Consider the following 20,118-nt stretch of genomic DNA (forward strand, 5'->3'; position numbering starts at 1 on the left):
CTCCACCCCCATCATCAGGGGCTGCTTCCAGTCAAATCTTGATGTAATTCACGTGATTTATGGACATTTTCTATCAGGCAAATCCATAGGCAAGCATGTGGCCTGTTGAGTTGGAATTATGGGATTTGTAGTCCGTGGTGAAGAATACACCTCGATAATCTTGGGTGAATGGTGCCTCAATTTGATGCCTTGAGTAGGCTTGCTTTTTGTGCTTTGGCGCGCTGTTATTAAAATGACGAGTCCTGCGCTCCTGTTACAGCCAAGAAGTTTGGATGCTTTGAGCTTCATCCTGCCGCTCCTCATTACAGAGCAGCAGGCGATGGTGCCCTCTCCGCGGCCAGGCTGCCGCGTAGAAATGTTCAAACAAGATGCCTGTGACATGAGAGGCACACTGCAGGGCTCTCCTCTCCGGGCTGAAATGTCACAGCGCGCTTCTGCACGTTGCAAGGAGTAATGTGCCCGACGCGTTTCTGGGGGACTCCACCCCCGTCATCAGGGGCTGCTTCCAGTCAAATCTCGATGTAATTCACGTGATTTATGGACATTTTCTATCAGGCAAATCCATAGGCAAGCATGTGGCCTGTTGAGTTGGAATTATGGGATTTGTAGTCCGTGGTGAAGAATACACCTCGATAATCTTGGGTGAATGGTGCTTCAATTTGATGCCTTGAGTAGGCTTGCTTTTTGTGCTTTGGCGCGCTGTTATTAAAATGACGAGTCCTGCGCTCCTGTTACAGCCAAGAAGTTTGGATGCTTTGAGCTTCCTCCTGCCGCTCCTCATTACGGAGCAGCAGGCGATGGTGCCCTCTCCGCGGCCAGGCTGCCGCGTAGAAATGTTCAAACAAGATGCCTGTGACATGAGAGGCACACTGCAGGGCTCTCCTCTCCGGGCTGAAATGTCACAGCGCGCTTCTGCACGTTGCAAAGAGTAATGTGCCCGACGCGTTTCTGGGAGACTCCACCCCCGTCATCAGGGGCTGCTTCCAGTCAAATCTCGATGTAATTCACGTGATTTATGGACATTTTCTATCAGGCAAATCCATAGGCAAGCATGTGGCCTGTTGAGTTGGAATTATGGGATTTGTAGTCCGTGGTGAAGAATACACCTCGATAATCTTGGGTGAATGGTGCTTCAATTTGATGCCTTGAGTAGGCTTGCTTTTTGTGCTTTGGCGTGCTGTTATTAAAATGACGAGTCCTGCGCTCCTGTTACAGCCAAGAAGTTTGGATGCTTTGAGCTTCATCCTGCCACTCCTCATTACAGAGCAGCAGGCGATGGTGCCCTCTCCGCGGCCAGGCTGCCGCGTAGAAATGTTCAAACAAGATGCCTGTGACATGAGAGGCACACTGCAGGGCTCTCCTCTCCGGGCTGAAATGTCACAGCGCGCTTCTGCACGTTGCAAGGAGTAATGTGCCCGACGCGTTTCTGGGGGACTCCACCCCCGTCATCAGGGGCTGCTTCCAGTCAAATCTCGATGTAATTCACGTGATTTATGGACATTTTCTATCAGGCAAATCCATAGGCAAGCATGTGGCCTGTTGAGTTGGAATTATGGGATTTGTAGTCCGTGGTGAAGAATACACCTCGATAATCTTGGGTGAATGGTGCTTCAATTTGATGCCTTGAGTAGGCTTGCTTTTTGTGCTTTGGCGCGCTGTTATTAAAATGACGAGTCCTGCGCTCCTGTTACAGCCAAGAAGTTTACTGTAGAAGGCGAACATCACATATTCCACGCTATACCCAGCCAGGCTGCGGATTGAATATGATGGTCAACAAAAAATCTACAACTCCCCAAAACCAGTGCAAGAATTCCTGAAAAAAACTTTAAAAAGAACACGCGCTCATCGTTCGCAGGAAACAGAGGACTTGGACTGACAATGAGAGCAGGCTGACACCATGAGCTGGCACTAATTCAAGTGAGCACGCTGCAGACGTTTACATGGAAGTCGTGAGGTGGATTGGGATTTTCATCGCCTGGCCACCTCCGTTGAGGAGGTTGTTCGGGCTCCTGACGACCCTCCAGTGGGTGATCCCCGTTTTTTCTTACCTCAAGCAGTTTTCGTAGGTTTGGGGGTGGGTTTTGTGGTACATTGTCCTCAGCATGTTTGGGATGCTGTTGTGGGTGGGTTTGGGTAGGGGGTGGGTGGGGATTTGTGGGATTGTTTTACATGGCTTGCTGTTGTCATGGAATCTCCTGTTGCGTATTTGGTTGCATCTGGTTGCATCCTATGTCCCTGTTCTAGTAGATGGCTGGGGTAGCAAAGACAGATAGCGTTTCAATATCATGTGTAACATGGAATGTGCGCAGGCGGAACTGCCCAAGAAAATTAGGCAAATCTTAGCACAACTCGATAGACAACACATCAAGGTAGTGCTCCTTCAGGAAACGCACCTGACTAAACACAATGAGGTTAGGATGGGTGCACATCGGGCGGGGTATCGGCTGGTCCCCTCGTATTCATCCTATGCAAGGGGTGTGGCTATACTTATCAAAAAAGGTACTCCTTTCACAGTGATCAACTCAGTCATACATGATAACAGCAGGTGTACCATTGTCCAGGGGAAGCATCATGTGGTGTTCATCACTTTAGTGAACACATATGGGCCCAACACGGACGAACCCAATCTTTTCGAGGGGCTTTTGAGAGTGCTCCGGGAGTGGCCAGAATCAGAAATAATATGGGGTGGGGACCTCATTACACATTTAGAGCCCTCCAACAATAAATCAAGTCAGTAGAGGGGGCACTCTCGCAGGGGTGGTTACGTTATTAGAGAGGGGATGGAAGAATTAGGGCTCGTGGACACGTGGAGAATTCAGAATGTGGATGGACTAGAAGGCACATGTATGTCGACTGCCCATCGAAGCTGGTTGAGACTTGATTACTGGCTTCTCAGCAGAGGGGTCAATGCATGGGTGTCCGACATTGCCAGATTACCCAGAACTTTGTCAGACCACAACCCGGTCAAGCTCACACTACACATCCCGTTTACTATTTCCCGCCATGGAGATTTAGGGCAGAGGCGTTGCTCGACCCGACATATAAGGCCACGATCAGGGAAGGTATTCAACAATACTTAAATCTAAACAAGGGGTCGGTTAGTGAAGCGGCCGCACTCTGGGAGGCCTTTAAAGCCACAATTAGAGGGCCTTGCATCAGTACCAATGCGAGCATACTAAAGGATATCAGAGGGCGGCTCTCGAGGGTGGAGGCTGCGCTAAAACAGCTTGAAAGCGATCAGGAATCCACTCCGAGTTCTGCTACGCTGGCCAAAATTAAAGAATTAGTCACAGAATATAATGAATTGGCGGCAGATGAGGGGAAATACCTGTCAAAAAGGCATGTTTCACAGGCATATGGCGAGGGTAGTAGGCCAGGTCATAATCTTGCAGTTAGAGTTAAGATGAGGCAGAATCACCACACTGTAGCTCAGATATCTGACGATTTGGGGGAAGGATCACTTCAAGCCACAAGGAATCACAGTTCAATTCCTGCAATGTATGCTGATCTCTATACCTCAACGGGTGGGGAAGAACCCGACACGTTGAATGAATATTTAGCGGATATTGCACTTGCCTGGCTGTAACAGTCAACGGGAATATTTGTCTCGACCAATAGAGGCAGAAGAAATTAGAGATACGATTCAGGGTCTCCCAAATAGGAAGGCGTCGGGTCCTGATGGACTCTCAAGCGAATTTTATAAGGAATTTGCGGACCAGTTGGTACCTCATTTGCTGGCTATGTATGAGGAGGCCTACAAAAAAGGAACACTCCCGCTCACGCTCAGAGAGGCCCTAATAATTGCCCTTTTAAAGAAAGACAAACCTCCATCAAGGTGTGAATTATATCGCCCATGGTCACTCATCAACATTGATACCAAGATACTGGCAAAGATACTTGCCACTAGACTCCAGCCCCGGCTCCCGAATATGGTCTTGCCCAATCAGTCAGGGTTCATACCTGAAAGATCCACGTCGCATAAGGCGTTCAATTCCATCGAGTGGGGCTATATGTTTCAGATATTTGAAAAAAAGGGGCTCCCTGTGTTTTTCTGTAGGTGGGTGCTGCTATTATACACTGACCCAACAGCGCAGTTAAGGATCAAGGGCCTGACTTCGGAACCTATAAAGATCTGCAGAGGGACAAGACATGGGTGCCCTCTATCGCCACTGCTCTTTTCAATATTGCTGGAGCCCTTGGCCTGCATCATTAGGCAGCGACACAGGGAGTCAGCTCTGCGTTTTGTGTTTAGACCTGTCAGTATTTCGCTATATGCGGATGATATGGTGCTGTTTGTTAGGGAACCTCAGATGTACCTAGCGCCAATACTACGGGAATATATCCGCGTTGGGCGCTTTTCAGGTCTAAGTATAAACTGGGCCAAATTGATTGTAGTGCCTCTGACTAAGAACACGGCCCGTACACTCTGGAGTTTCCCCTTGAGTGGGCTTTCGACCCTGTTAAGTATCTAGGCATATGGAGTCATCGCAACCCAGACACAGTGGTGAAGAGAAAACCATGGTAAGGCATACTGCAAGCTAGAGCACAAGGTGGCAAGGTGGATTGGACTGCTACTATCGCTGGCGGACGAAATTGCTCTTGTTAAGACAATAGTGCTCCCGTGCTTTCTGTATCTATTAAGTAATAAACCCATCAAGCAGTCCAGTCAATTTTTTAAGAATTTACGCTCACAATTACTGAAACTGGTCTGGGGAGGCAGACAACCCCGGGTGAGCTGGGATACACTTATATTGGACTACAAAAAAGGAGGTTTTAGCGTGCCAGACTTGTACTTGTATTATCTTGGCACCCAAGCACAATATGCTCATTACTTGTATAACCCTCATGCCTTTATTCTGCAAGTAGCGGTGGAGGATGGGGATGCACATCCGATTCCCTTGCGCAGCATCCTGTCACATTCCAAACGAGGAACACCCAAAACTGGAATTAATACAATTGACTGTACCATATTAGCCAGGCAGGCTACAGGTCGCCTAGCGGTAAAACTTCTGCTGTATGCCCCCCTGCTCCCTCTTGCACATCACGCAGCACTATCGGTCACTCAGGAGGCGGGGGCTGCATGCTCCCTTAGGCTTGCAGGTATAAATACAGTGCAAGATTTGTTCCTGGATGGTACTTTCTTAATGCCAGAAGAGCTGCAATGTATACAAAATAAGACGCTGCTGTTCATGGTTACATACCACAGACTAAAGGCGGCAGATTTTAATCACACCTTCCCGGACGAGCCTCCGACACTACAAGCACTACAGACACTACTCGTAAGCCCAACGAGACACAAACTAGTCACTAAGTTATACCGAGCGGTCAGGAAAAAAAGCCTTTCAGTCAGTGGGAGAGGTGTGGCGCCGCGGCCAGGGCGACTGACGCTGGAATCTGGGGACCACGGTTCGATCCCCGGCTCCGGCGGCAGGTTAGCCCAGCACCATGTGACTCTGGGCAATAGCTTGCTTAATCTTCCCGACGGCCCCCAGCGCCTAGAGACCCTTACGGGTGATTGTGCGCTTTACAAATGTGGACTTTACTTTACTTTACTTTACAAATAGAAACCTAGCCCACTGGAATGAAACAATTCAGCCCCAACTTACGCAGAAGGAATGGGAATATAGTTGCCAGCTCACTGATGCCCTGACCTCGAACAGCAACTTACGTATTATACATTTCAAATATCAACATCAAGTTTACTATACACCTGCCCGGCTGCAGAAATATGGGCTCAGAGAAACTGATGAATGCAAAAGGTGCGGGGCTCAGGGCGCAGCATTTATACACTTGGCATAAAAAAAAAATTAAAAAAAGATTGTACATATATCGACAATAAGAAATACATGATTCTCGACTCAAGCAACTCTAACACCAAGTTTGTAACCCAAGCCATTATCTGTCAATGTTCTCTTATGTATATAGGGAGCATTGTCAAGAGACTAAAGGAATGCATCCGGAACACCTTAGAACAATATGTAAGAATGATGATTCGTAATCATTAGCTGTCCGCGACTGAACATCCAACACTAGACACCATTTCCTAAAAGTTGCATGCACTTGAAACAACTAAATGTTACTTTTGAGAAAGGAAGAAGCAAAGTGGATTATTAATTTATGAGATGCTGCCAAGGGCCCTAACCAGGATAGAGAACTGCATAATTTTATAATATCTGATTAATTATCATACCATGATAATAATCTGTCCACTGAATTAAGTAATATGCATAAACCTCTCACACAGACTGGAATGTACAAACATCGGGTTTGTATTGTGGTTGTTGACTGGTTACATTGTAATCATTACAACATTGTTAAGTATTGATTGTTGCACATGTTATTTTGGAGATATATATATATATACATATATATATATATATATATATATATATAAAATAATTATAAGACAGTGTTCGCCATGTTCATTTCTTTATACATGCTTGATATTGGTATTTTCCTCTATATTTATTCATCTACGGATGTTGCATGACATGATTTTCTGCAGCATAACACTGTTTTCATTTACACATTGCATGTGGAATTACATGCTCCTAAATCTTATTACTGTCAAGTATATTCTCATCCCTCCATTCCTAGCATTACAGCCTGATGGGCATTCCCTCTATGTGGACAGTTTTGTTTAGATAATAAGACCCCCCTCATATATTGTTTCATGTGTTTACCATACATACAACAATTAAGAACATGTTTTATGCGAGCGGCTGTTGGCCGCTGCCATTGAAATCCTCGGGTGTTTTTGACAATTATTTCCGGCTTGAGATTTAGAGGATTTATGTATTTCCCTTTAAAGCCCCAGGTATCTGCATACTGGTAAGCATTAGTTTTACACACCCTGGAGCAAAGTCAAGCCCTTTGGCGAATTTGGGACTAGACTGCGTGTCTGACAAACAAAACATTGTGCTCAAGCTTCATCACTTTTACTGAGCCACAGTATTTTACTTATCAGCTAGTGCTTTTATGCTCCCATCAAGTTTCTGATCTACATGCACAAGGGATAAAATAGTTTCAACAATATGTTTTTGTATGGTAATTTGTGATCACACACAGACATTAGGAGCACTTGCATGTGTTCGTATACATCTCTCATTTTTATCAATATTTTTTTCAGATAATCTGTTTTTTTTACTTGCAGTTTTTGTTAATTTTTCCTAAGCAGGTGCACACTACCTTATTTTCGTCCTGAAGAAGCCATAATTCAATTGGCCAAAATGCAACAACCACACATTATGAGAAGCCCACGGTGAAGGTTCAAAAAGAAAATGTATTTACCGACTGCCATCAAAACTCTTACTGGATGCTTCGCACGCATATACATTTGACTACCCTATGATTTAGTAGACTATCTATAGACGAACCTTTGGTTCATTTTGTACTCCTGGTCGTCTCATTACAAGACTGTATATAATATTCACAATAAATTGATGTTGAAACAATGTTTTGCAAGCATCTGAGACATTTAAGTATCATGGGGTTCTCAAAAGGAGGAACGGATATATGAATATTTGATTAATGCTTGCAAATAATGTTAAACATGTCCAATAACAATTCATGTGCTATTGATGACTAAATGGATTAGATAAATCTGTCCAGCTAGAGTGTTTCTTATGTTCCTCAACTAATTTAGATAGGCAACATAAAATGGATTCCCAATTCCCAACACTGCCAGGAAAAACCTGGCAGTAAGAGGCACTGAAGAGTGCTCAATGCCCCTCCTCACCATGGGAGGAAACTCCCATAACAGGGGAGGGGGCATTTTTTTCCTCAAAAAGATAATCCGACTTTGGCATTTTCTTTTTGAAAATAAAAAATAAAAAATCATTGTAAGCTTTCCGTAAGGCTCCATCATGTTGAAGGCGCAGTCTGTCAAATGTACGATACATTACCAGGAACCGCCGTAACAGCGGTTCCTGCCAAAGCTAGAAATGTCTGCTGGGCCAGTGAACATTTCTAAATTTGGCGGGCGACACAGTAACATAGACTGGCCATTCCAGCTGGACTGTTGCTATTGGAGCAGTACAAAAGCTGATTTGCATATGGATGGTTCCTGTCTGAGGTGGCATTGTGGGTAAAAAAGCAAAGTTCTGGGATGCGACTAAGCAATTACTGTTGGCTGACATTAACTCAACCATTCCACCCATAACTTTTTTGTTTTCTTCACCGTGAATGAATGGGAGTAGTAGTTCCTGTCAGCTACATTTAGCATATCTAATTTAAAGAAATGTCTGTGAAAGCTGCACTTTGTTCTGCCAACTGTTTAATTCCTCCTCCCAGATGGCTAATCCTTGGAAAGTGACCACTTTTTCACAACATTCCAGACTGGCCCCTAATCAACCTAGCCTATATGTTTAAACACTTTATGAAACAAGCATTTGCAATGCAATAGGTCTCGCATTTGCGAGAGTTTAAGCTATTGGCACTGTAAATGACCATACTTTTTATTTATGTTTTAAAAACCAACACATACATAAGAGAAATTGTCATTTACAATGCAAATAGCTCGTACTCTCGCAAATTTGAGACCCATTGCACTGCCACAGTGAAAGCGCGCATGGCGCGCTGGTCATACATAGAAGAGGCCGCCATTGCCGGCGTCCCACAAGTGCTGGGGAGCAGCCAGAGTGAAAGCATGCAAGGCACGCTGGTTATACATAGAACCGCTCGCCATTGCCGGCGTACCGCGAGTGCAGTGGGATAGCCACATTGAAAGAGAGCATGGCACTCTGCTAATACATATAAGCGGCCGCCTTTGCTGGCGTCCCGCGAGTCCTGTCTATATCAAGATATAAAATATAAAATAGTTGTCCAAACTTCTAATGTAAGATCCCGAGTTAGGACACATGTAAAAGGCCAGTCCTAATGGGAGGTAACAACAGAATACAGGCAGGTACTAACGAGGGACTAATAAGCATTTCAATAAATCAGAAGCCAACATTTACAAAGGACAATGACACAAGCCAATGAAAAATATGGGGGGAGAGTGGGTGGAGTTTCAAGTATATACCCAAATACAGCATGTCTTGAAGAGCAGCGCATGCGCTGCCAAGGCTCGACCTAAAAATGGGGATCAACTGATATACCCTGTGTTAAAAGACTTTCATCTCTGGGTACCCTGTTTCGATCATGCTTCCTGCCAGTAATTCTTTATAAGTATAAATACATACATATACAAAGGAATCATGATCTTAGCCCATCTCCCAGTTTGGGTAATGTCTAGTCAACATGAATGTACTACTCCCTGAGACACCGAAACTGGACAACACTACTTCCTGAAGGGACTAAGGACAAGACAGGAAATGCCCAGTGATGAGGCAGACCCATGAAGAAGAGAGAGACGCCAACACCTGTAGGGGAATAGCTCTACCATACGTGGACCCTCATACGTGTATTAAAGATGAGCCATGTTCAACTAACTAAATATTTCAGCATTACCGAGTGTGCTTCAGCCTTGCGTCCATGACACCACAGACACTATACCTGTTTGGCTAACTGTGCAGCAAAATCAGCAAGTACTAGCAAAGCCAATAGGTCTTGTTTTAATGTGCATGCCTCTGTTTCCATATATTACCACACTGAATCCAGACTCAAAGTTTTTTTTGGCAATGATAGTTTTGTTTTAAGCAGCTGGCTCGTATGTGCCAGTGTATGTGTTTACATACTTCTGTGTAACTTGAATATAACTTCTGACCACAACTTTTGAAAAAAAGCATTCAGTAACGAAAATATAATTAAAAGAGGATTATTGTCTGCATAAATAGCATATAAGAGATGATTCAGTGTATTTTTGAGATGTAAAGTGGCCCCTCGTGCATTGCAATTTTCCGTTGCCAGCACTTCATAGAAGGCGAAATCATACATCTGAAAGCCAGTACCACGAGGTTATAGTAAAAAAATGCTCTGGGCATAGCCAAATCCCACGCTATATATGTCTCTTAAGGAGTTGACTACCATAGATCATGAAGACAGTTGTGCTATCAAGCCAGACCTAAAAAACACTTACTAATTTGGAACATCTGGATAATGTATAGTTTTGTGACTGAGAGAAAAGGATATGGAGCGCTGGGACTAACAGTGATCAGTTCTCTCTTTAGTGAGCAAGTCCCTCCATGCCCAAGTCAAACTGGGACAAAGTATAGGCCCTGGCACTAAAATAAAACTAGCTCTCATTTGTTGACTGTGTAAGACAGGTGATTTTAACAAGATCATCCCAACTAAATTCACCTGGACAGAGGCAAATGTACAACAATCAGCAGACAGCCTGAGTCCTTCACAAAAACAAGCCTTGAGCAGCTGCACCACCACCCAAGGACTAGGCTAGTTCAAACATCCCTAGAAGCCTAGGATCGCACCCTGTTCGGATTGCACGGGTAGGAGAAGCCACTGGTGTATCTTTCACGGAGGGCAGGACGCTCCACAGCCCAGGTTGCTTAGGGGTCCGCCGGTAGCACGTCGGTACCCCGGATAGCACAGGCCTGCCCGGGCACTCAGGCCCCACGGGTACTCCTGTCCCATGGGATCTGGTACACCAGTGACCAGGAGGCACCCACACGTGTCACTCTGCCCACCCTCCCCTTCAGCTGGCAGGATATTGTGCGGCCGTGTTGCCCATGGCTCGGGTCCATGAACCACGGCCGACTTCCCCAGCTGCAGCTCCCGCAGTCCTGGTTCTGCAGCCCCAGCACCCCGCTGCTCCCGGCTCGCGCTGCCTTCGCCGTGTCTCGCGCTGGAACTATCACCGCCTCACAGAGCAGTAGGGCTGGCGGAGCGGGTAGGGCCTCGAGAACTGAGCTCCGCCCTCGCTGCATTACTCACCCAACTACTCCCCGCCCTTCACTTAACCAGCTTGTGCAATGGCAGGGGCGGGAGGGAGGCAGAAAAAAACAACAAAAAAAACAAGTTTGTATTTAAGACGCGGAGCGCGTACTTGGGTCATTCTTGAAAGAGAGCACGCGGTTCAGTGGAACATCTTGGTGTCTGTGCGCTCTGTTGTGGTTGAAAGGAAAATTACAGCACAAACAACTTACAATAACAAGCGCGGCGCACAGATGCTCCTCTCTGCTTTGGGAGAGCGGGGTCAGCGTTAGCAACGCTATTGTGTAACCAAATTGCACCAGAGGGAGGGGGAGGAACCTCCTCCCGGCAGTTGCTGGGAAGGAGAGCCCGGCCGGGGTGGGTGGGAAGGAAGGGGGAAGATCGACACACCCATGGGCCAGCGAGTATACAGCGTGTCTTGCTCACGATGCCTGCACGCGCCAGTAAGCTCTGTGATTGGTTGACAAGGTCCACCAATCACAGTGCTTATTTGGTAGTCACCAACCAATCAGAGAGCTGCCTGGCGCGTGCAGGCAGCGTGAGCAAGACACTCCATAGAGTCGCTGTAAAACACGCCTCCACTGATAAGAAAATTACTTACGACAGCCAGCCGTAAACCAGGCCATCCTGTCCGTAGGGGCTGTCTGAAAAGCAGAGCTGGTGGCACCTGAAAACACTCCTTTCCATTGGGAAGCCGGCGTTTACCATAAACGCTGACGCTACCCAATGGAAAGGAGGGGCGGGCTTAGAGTCCCTTTTTGTTTACAAGATCTCTCGCAGGGCGGGGCAGCTTCGCTGCCACACCCACACAAGACCTAAAAATCAGGAAACTATGTCTAAACATACCTCAGCAAGCATATGATGCACAGTGATTTCTTGAAATGAGCTCTAAGCAATAAGCTGCAATCTTAAAGTAAGGCTAAAAAAAAACTCAGAACTGACTATCCAAACTCGTTAAGCTCAATCAAGAGAAAACTGAATTCCTTGCTATACTGACTAACAAAAACACGACTCTGGTCTATGATCTAATTTTAGACTCCAAAATAGTAGGAATCAGACGATCTATTGTAAGTAAAACCAAGTCACTGGGGTTCATACTTGACAACATAGTCTCACAGCTAGGCCATGTTAACAACATCACTAAAAATGCCAAATAGCAACCATGACCAGTTTGCAGCTTAAATTACCTGATCTTGGATCAAGATGCGAAAAGGACAGTACATTTGATTCATCCCCAGACTGCGCTATGGAACTGCCTCACTCACTGACATCGCTAAAACAAGCCTCTTGCCCCTAAATATAGTACTAAATTAGCACTAACACCGCCTCAAGTTCTACACACCCACCCGCCAGCTCCGCTCCGCCAGCCTCGCCCTCGCCACCATCCCGCGGATCCGCAGAACCACCACCGGAGGAAGATCCTTCTCCTACCTGGCTGCCAAGACGTGGAACTCCCTCCCCACCCACCTACGCCTGACCCAGGACCATCTCTCCTTCAGGAAACAACTCAAGACCTGGCTATTCGAGCAGTAGCAGCACTCCCCCTCCCCCTCCCCCCCACCCATCCCAGCGCCTTGAGACCCTCCCGGGTGAGTAGCGCGCTCTATAAATGTACTTGATTGATTGATTGATTGATTGATAATAAACATGAAGTAAACAGAGCACATCTCACCAGTCTTCTAAACTGGCTCCTATTGCAAAAACGTATACTCAGGGTGGCACACATAACATACAAGGAAATAGAGAAAGGCTCTTTCTCATAGTGCATTAACCCCTTCCACGCTCATGACGAGCTCAGCTCGTCATGAGGTACGCCTGTCGTACGCTCATGACGAGCTGAGCTCATCATGTAACGCGGTAATTGCGAATCTTTAGCGCACAGCGGTAAAACGCTTAGCGCGGATGGGGTTAAAGAGGAGGAAAATAACTCCTATTTAACTATAAATTCCCCTGCAAAAGGAATACTTTCCTGTTTCAAACGTCACTGAAAGCACACTTCCTCTTATCTTCATTCTTCTGGGTTACTGATCTCCCAAATGAGACAATATACCATCACAACAAAGTTTGTACACACTAGCCTCTATGGAGGAGATAGTCTACAGCTGGTCTAACATATATTTGTATAATGCATTGACAAGCTCCTCATAAGACACGTCTTTGATAACTTTTATCATTAAGATCAAACCGTACATGTATGTTCCAATTTGTCAAATTTAAATATCTGGATAATACATGGAATTCTGCAAATGCTGAATAAAAACCATCATCTAATTTCTTTATGATGAGCTACTTGTGAGGCACCCATACACTGATTATATAGCAATGACATCAAAGCTCAACCGTAATAACTTATTACAGTTGAGCTCTGAAGTCACAATGGCTGCTGCCAGAAGGAGCTTTCAAGGGAGTGAGCAGAGCAGGTCACGACGCATAATACAGTGCTTTTCTTCCTTTCTTCTGCTCTGCTTTTCTAGCTGTACGTTGACAAGAAAAATAGAAATATTTACGGAAACGTTTATATTTTGCACTCCTTAGGTAATTACAGAAAAGTTAGAATCTTTCTGCACGTTTCTACTGTACCTTAAAAAAAGGAGCTTAATTAACTGCTTCCAATATCTTTTTGCAACAAATGTCTAATAGCTTTTAAAATGTGTGTAATTTGCACTAGAGATTCTCTTTTTATTCTTCAGGTTTGCAAACATGCTTACTTTCTTTCATACAAATGAGTTTCGCACCAAGGATTTAGGTGGTTTGTGGGAAAGGTGATGGTGTGACCATGTATTATAAGGAATAGAGTAACCTCTACCATACATGATGTGGATATTGCAAGTCAACTCGGATAACCATAACCTTATAAAGTAACTCTGCCATGTTATTCTATATTGTTATGGGACTCCTTGGAGAGAGAAGGAGGAGAGAAAGAGGAAGAGAGAGTGTGTGTGTGTATTGTGCTGGTCTTAAAGCTCTATGGACTAAACTAACCCCCCACTCCCATTAGCTTGTCACACAAAAGTCTGCAAAGGAAGCAAGGTGACCTAGCGGGAGGTGAACATGTTTCTGATACAGAATTACCCTCCAATAAACTAATACAATACATAATGAAACAAATTCCTGGATGTAGAACTACAATCCACCTCCCCTTGTGTTGAGCAGTTTTTTGTTTTGCTAAGGTATGCAGGCCCTTCAAAGCTCTAAAACAGTATGATCAATCTACATAAGGAGGCTTGGTCTGAGCCACTGAGGAAATCAAAAGCAGATCAGAAAGTAGTCTATGCATGTTATCAGAATACCTGAAAGTGGAATTTTGGGGCTTTCTGGAAGTTTTCCTGGATCAGCAGTTGACGCTCTCAGTAGTGAGATCACACACAACAGTGATGACAAATAATAAGCTGAAAAAACAAAATACTATGATTTACAATGCGAAATGGAGCACAACCGTGTCACACATTTGAAAAATTGCCATTTGATGGGAATGCTTCAATCAAAGTAGACACCGCAAAGCACATGGAAGGAGCCTTCACAACCCACAGGGAGGAAAGTACAAGATCACACAAAATCTCTCAACGCGTGCTACTTGTTGCTGCATAAACAGGACAATTCCATAACCTTTGCCTGTACACTGAACACAAAACACCCCATTTCGTTCCAGTTTTTCTTTCAGCAGAAATACCTTTCCTAGTACAAACACATCCTGAAATACCTCCAATAAGCAGCTCTCCAGCTCCCTTCTCTTTTGGCTGACTGCCTCCCTCTCAAGCCTTCCACCCCCCGCCATCTAGGCTTGCACTGGGCATCAATTTACTGTTCAAGGTCCTTTTTTTAAAATATACATGTTTAAATCTGTACCGCAAATTCCAGTACCATCAGCAGCTTTGTACGATTACATGCACTGCAAAGGGTTGAGGAGCTTGCTCTTCCCAGAACCTTGATGAGGGCAGGTAGTGGGCATGGGAAAAGTAGGTCTCCAGGTTGTATTTCCAACCAGGAGTAGAATTTCTTCTAGGGAAACACCACACAAAACAAGATGGAGCCCTCACAGTCTAAGGCACCTCTCCACTCAGCTAGCTTAAGAGCGGACAAGGAGCCTACCGTTTTAACAAAAATAAAGGTGAATGTTGGCCTTAAACCATGATGTATAGCCATACGTGAAACAAAATCAACGTTTTATCGTTAAAACACCACCCACCCATAAATCAACAAAGATCATCTTTTACAGCAAAAAGGGGTAAGGAGCGACAAAATACATCTTAATTAAAAATAAAATGGAGTAGGAACACAAAAATACATCTACAATGTCTGCTTGAAATAAAGAATTAATTTAGGGAGCCATTAGGCTGGTTATGCAGGTCGTCAGTGCAGTGGAGATTTCCATTTCCATGCATTCACTTTGCCACTATGTCGCAAGCTCCTAGGGCCATATTACAAATAAATCCCCCGGGGGCGCAACAGGCATTTGCAACCGCTTTGCACGCCATGGGGCACTTTGCTACACAAAAGGGGCCGCAGACGCTTGTGCAGCCCCTTCTGTAATACCAATAGCGCTGGCGCACATAAGGTACCAGGGCTATCTTCAAGGATGTGTTCCCTCATTTGCACAGGGGTGTGCCACATGCAAATGCGGGAATTCCTTTGCCTCTGCGCCCGCGCCGTATTACCAACATGGGCGCAGAGGCATAGAATGTCTCGGGAGGCGCATTGACAGTGAGGCACCTGTCAGTGTGCCCTGATGGCAGCACTCTGGCAGGGGGAAAGGGGATTCCAAGGACCCCCAAGACATGCCCTTCAAAAGTGCAGGCGGGTTGCCGCCTGCACTGTGAAAACAGGGAGAGCCTGTAAAGCAGCGGCTCCATTTTTCATCTGAGCAGCGCAAGATTGTGGCTGTCCTGGGGGTAGCCCATTCATCGTATTAGGTGCATTTTCACTGATTGCGCCGGCGCACCTTTGTAAAGGTGCACCCGGCGCAAACAATGAAAATGCGCTTCATGTATAATGTGGCCTCTGGTTGGTTAGGGGTCCTCACTTTGACAGAAGCTAAAACTTCTCTTCGCAACCAATCCCATGTAAAACACATCCTTCTGCATCACAGAGAATTCAGAGTGAATATGTTTTGGTTCCATCCAACACCAAAATGGACACTGCTACATAGAAAGTTACTAACCCCATATGGCAGCAGCGGAGACATGCCCTTCCTCAAATCGTGGGAAAAGGATTAATTTTGGGATGAAGAGTGTGTTGTACAGCCAGATGAAGACGATCATGCCCACACAAATCCAACCCTGTGGGTCAACCACAAAGTGAAAAGGTAGGCGCATGGTTCATAACCTTCAGCTTGAGGTAGAGAATAAAGTGCTAAAAAGAAAAAAAAGAGAAACAAGTAGGTGAGAACATGGTTAAAGCAAAAACACAAACATGTTTGCCAAATTAATTGATAAGACAGGGAAAAAAATATGTTATGCTATGCTAATATATTTTCTAAAGCGTTTGATTACCCTAGGGTGTCTTGGCGCTGGGTGTGATACTGGAAAAGAGACATGCAGGAGAAACAACAGGCCTAGCAAGTACTGAAGAGGCAAGTTTTTAAGAGCTTCCTGAAAGTAATAAGATGTGGTGCGCTCTTAATATGGAGAGGAAGAGTATTCCAGGTTGCTGTCATTCTCAAAAAGAAGCTCCTGCCTCCCCAGGTGGAGCGTTTAAACTTGGGAACGACCACGTATTTAGCCCTAGTGGATCGTAGAGTTCGACCTGGGGTGTACCATTTTAAGTTTTGTAGGAAAAAGTTGGGGCCTGAGCCATAGAATGTCTTGTAGGCAATGCAAAGCACCTTGAATGTGATGCGCTGTCTGATAGGGAGCCAGTGGATGTTCCTAATGGCAGTGGCCACTGAGTGATGTCTTGGTTTTTTTAGGAGACGTCCAGCCACAGTATTTTGTAGTATTTGCAATCTGTTGAGTAATAGGCTATTACAATAGTCCAGTTTGGTCATTATCAGAGATGCTATGAGAGCTTTCTGAAGATGGACTGGAATAAACTGAAGAATCTTTTTTAGCATTGTCAAAGTGGAAAAAGTGGAGGAGGATAGGGCGCTGACATGATTGAAATAGCTTAGTTTGTTGTCATTCAAAATTCCCAGGTTTTGGGTCTTGATGGCAGGAGTTGGGAGAGGGCCCATTTCTGTCAGCCAACAGGACAGAGTCCAGAAGGAAGTTTGTTCCCCATAAAGCATCCCTTCCATTTTCCCTGCGTTCAATTTAAGACAATGTCTATTCATCCATGTACTGACTGCCTTCATGCAGTCGTGAAATCTGGAGGACATGCCTGTGCCATCCCTGCTCAATGAGATGACAATTTGGGTGTCATCTGCATTGGAGGTCAAAGAGAAGCCAAACTTTTTGATTACACCGGCTAAAAGGGTGATGTATATATTAAATAAAGTTGGGATGAGCGAGGACCCCTGAGGGACCCCGCATGGGAAAGAGAAAGGATCAGAGGTAAATTTGTCCAGCCTATATATCTCCTAGCTCAAGTCTTAACAATATGTGCAAACCAAAAAGTGAAGAGTTCTTAGGCAACCAGGATGAAGCTTTGTCGGTGGAGCGGATGGCCCAACTGGGCCACACTTAAAGATCTCCCAATGAGTCTTATCACAAAGTTCTGCTTTTTAGGTCGAGCATCCGAGACCTCTTGTATATACTTTAGTATATACTTATGTGTGTATGTACTTTGTGGGCTCTGGAGATCAGCCCTAGGACTTGTCTGCTTCCGCTTAGGGACTTTTTTTTCTGCTCAACTGCCTCTATTTAACTGTCTTGATAGAATACGACCAGCAGAGGTAAGTAACATACCAGAATTGATTTCTGCTTGTTCAACTGCCTCTATTTAACTTTCTTGATAGAAAACGACCAGCAGAGGTCAGTAAAATACCAGAATAACTTTAGCATTCTCTAGATTCCAGTCCAAAGAAATGGTCTTCCACGAGCACCCGTAGACAATAATATTTTTTCAAATCTTGTATTTTCAGTTCTATGACCACCGAAGGCCCGATTTTAATTAAAAACAGAGCTTTGGACTAAACCATTTCCCAGGGAAAGGCAATATTTCTCTCCATGTGCTCCCATACCTGGCGTGTCACGCAGTTTGGTGCTTACTTTCCCTCCATGTTAGAGAACAGTAGATGTTTCAGCACCCAGGCTAATGTGCTGCATAGCTAAATACATACAAGGTCTCAAAGGCGAGACCGATTGCATTGCAAATGCTTGTTCTTCTAGTGATCACAGACATCAAAAGAACAAAGCACTGGAGGTGTTTCCAAGGAAAGTTCAATTGTAATATTCAAATTCTGACATGTATTATGCTGTTTAGCTGACATGCTCCTGACCACATGACTTAATGGATTGTTAATCTGATTTATCTAGCATTTTCTGTAATTAGCAAGTCATTTGTTGTCAGTCAGTCAAATCTCTAATTTCTATTATCCCAGAGAAGGAAATAACACAATTCACATGCATAAAATCAGCCACTGTACAACAGCATCGTACACTCGTGTTCAATCAGCCTTCTGAAGGCAGGAGAGCCTTATATGTTTTATTTTTTTACTTTTTGATATTTTGGAAAACAACATATGTCTACAAACACTGTACGGTTTAAACAGAAGGTTTTGCTGTTGTCCATACCAAGCAATGACCATACATTTCAGTATATCACCTACAATCTATCAAGTGGCCATACACTGATCAACAGTGTCTTATAGCTTTCTTAATAACCATTTCTTTCCGGGTTGATTGCGCAGCTCTGTTCCTCAAAGTTTTTAAAACATTGTTTTAAACGAGTGCACCCCTTTAGTCTTTTTGTACATCCACACAAACAGTATGTTTATTTGGAACAAACAGGCCTATATATTGCTGCAACCCCCATATCAATATCTCATTGCAACCAGGTGATATAAAGGAAAATTTGGAGATATTTTCATTTTTTTAAACAACTTTTCTTAATATTTTATTGAACTGCTCACCTGGGCAGACATACATCCTGGAATGCTAACTGAGGGAATGGTGCACTGAATGTCGAGAGTCGCCAGTACTATTTATGCATGGGTTTTCTTAGGAAATGTAGTAGACAACATCAATTAATATTAGCACAGGCCCTACACTGTGACAGAACCACTGTTTATGGTGCACTGTTTATTTGATGTAAGGAATCACTTTCAGGACTACATGAAAAGTATAAAAACAACCGAAACAGTATATCAGCACAAGCCAGAAAATCCTCTTGCCCTGAATGGCTGACCAGCAGAACGAGCTGAAGACGACATGTGTCAGATTTGTGGCTATTCCTTTTTCAAACAAAGGGAACTCCTTTCAGTCATCTTTGCACAAAAACATATCCATACCACGGATTGCCCCCCGCACCCTTTCACTACCATCTGAACTCTTTTAGGTTCCCTGAATGGTGGTCTGGACATTTATGGATTTTCTATGGATTAGAGGTTCCACATGGAGTAAAACTGGGTGCAGCACATTTAGGAAATTTGGAAAACAACTGTAAGCGAAATGTCAGGTTAGGATACCGGTCTGTTGATCAAAAGTGACACACTTGAGCTCTATGGGAAAATAACACATTTTCCACATCCACACATCCTAGGGTTTCTATAACTGGGTTCCAGCTCTCCCGCGCCATGATTGGCTGGACAATAAAATGCGCTGAACATGACATTTGTCAGATTTTTTACCAGTTTTATCTCAGGACAGTATAGGTAATTCCTTTTAGTGTCTCCAGAGCACGAACATAACCCTGTCAAGGTTACACCCCATTTAATGTTCCTCTGGTTCTCCTGAGCAAGGGGGTTCCAGATATATAATAGTTCACGGTGAGTTTAGGGTTCGCACATGAGACAACCTGGGTGAAGTGCATTTGGAGAGCAACTGAAAGCAAAATGCAGATTTAGGGTACCTGAATTTTAGTTGAGGTCTGACTCGTGGGCTGTGTGGAACCGTACACTTTTAACACCTATACATCCTAAGATTCCTATCACCCCTCCTCCCCAAATCCCCTTCCCTGGCTTGAAAAACTCAGTGAACATAATATTTTTGAGATTTTCAGAAAAACATGGTAATTCAGTTTGGTCTCCCTCATACACACAAAGCTATCCCTGCAAAGGTTTTACACAACAGTGTTACCCTGGTTTCATGAAGGTGGGGGTACCAAATAAGCACGAGTTCACAATAGATTTGAACAGGGATCTACACACTTTAAGCTCCAACCTTCCCATTAAAAGTGCATTTTTGATTTGTG

At 44.5% G+C, this 20,118-nt stretch overlaps 1 protein-coding gene across 2 annotated transcripts in view; it reads right to left on the minus strand.

The window, feature by feature from the left end:
- Positions 1-20,118, minus strand: part of ZDHHC21 (zDHHC palmitoyltransferase 21) — a 259,613-nt gene that overhangs the window by 110,593 nt on the left and 128,902 nt on the right. For both annotated transcript variants that reach the window (XM_078675904.1, XM_078675905.1), the window contains exons 2-3: positions 15,989-16,179; positions 14,121-14,219 (exon numbers count right to left, since the gene is read on the minus strand). In XM_078675904.1, the coding sequence (XP_078532030.1) occupies positions 14,121-14,219; positions 15,989-16,142 (253 nt within the window). In that variant the 5' untranslated portion in view covers positions 16,143-16,179. The remainder of the gene's footprint in view (positions 1-14,120; positions 14,220-15,988; positions 16,180-20,118) is intronic.

This window comes from Lissotriton helveticus, chromosome 2_1 (genome assembly GCF_964261635.1).
Source record: "Lissotriton helveticus chromosome 2_1, aLisHel1.1, whole genome shotgun sequence".
NCBI classification, from domain to species: Eukaryota; Metazoa; Chordata; class Amphibia; order Caudata; family Salamandridae; genus Lissotriton; species Lissotriton helveticus.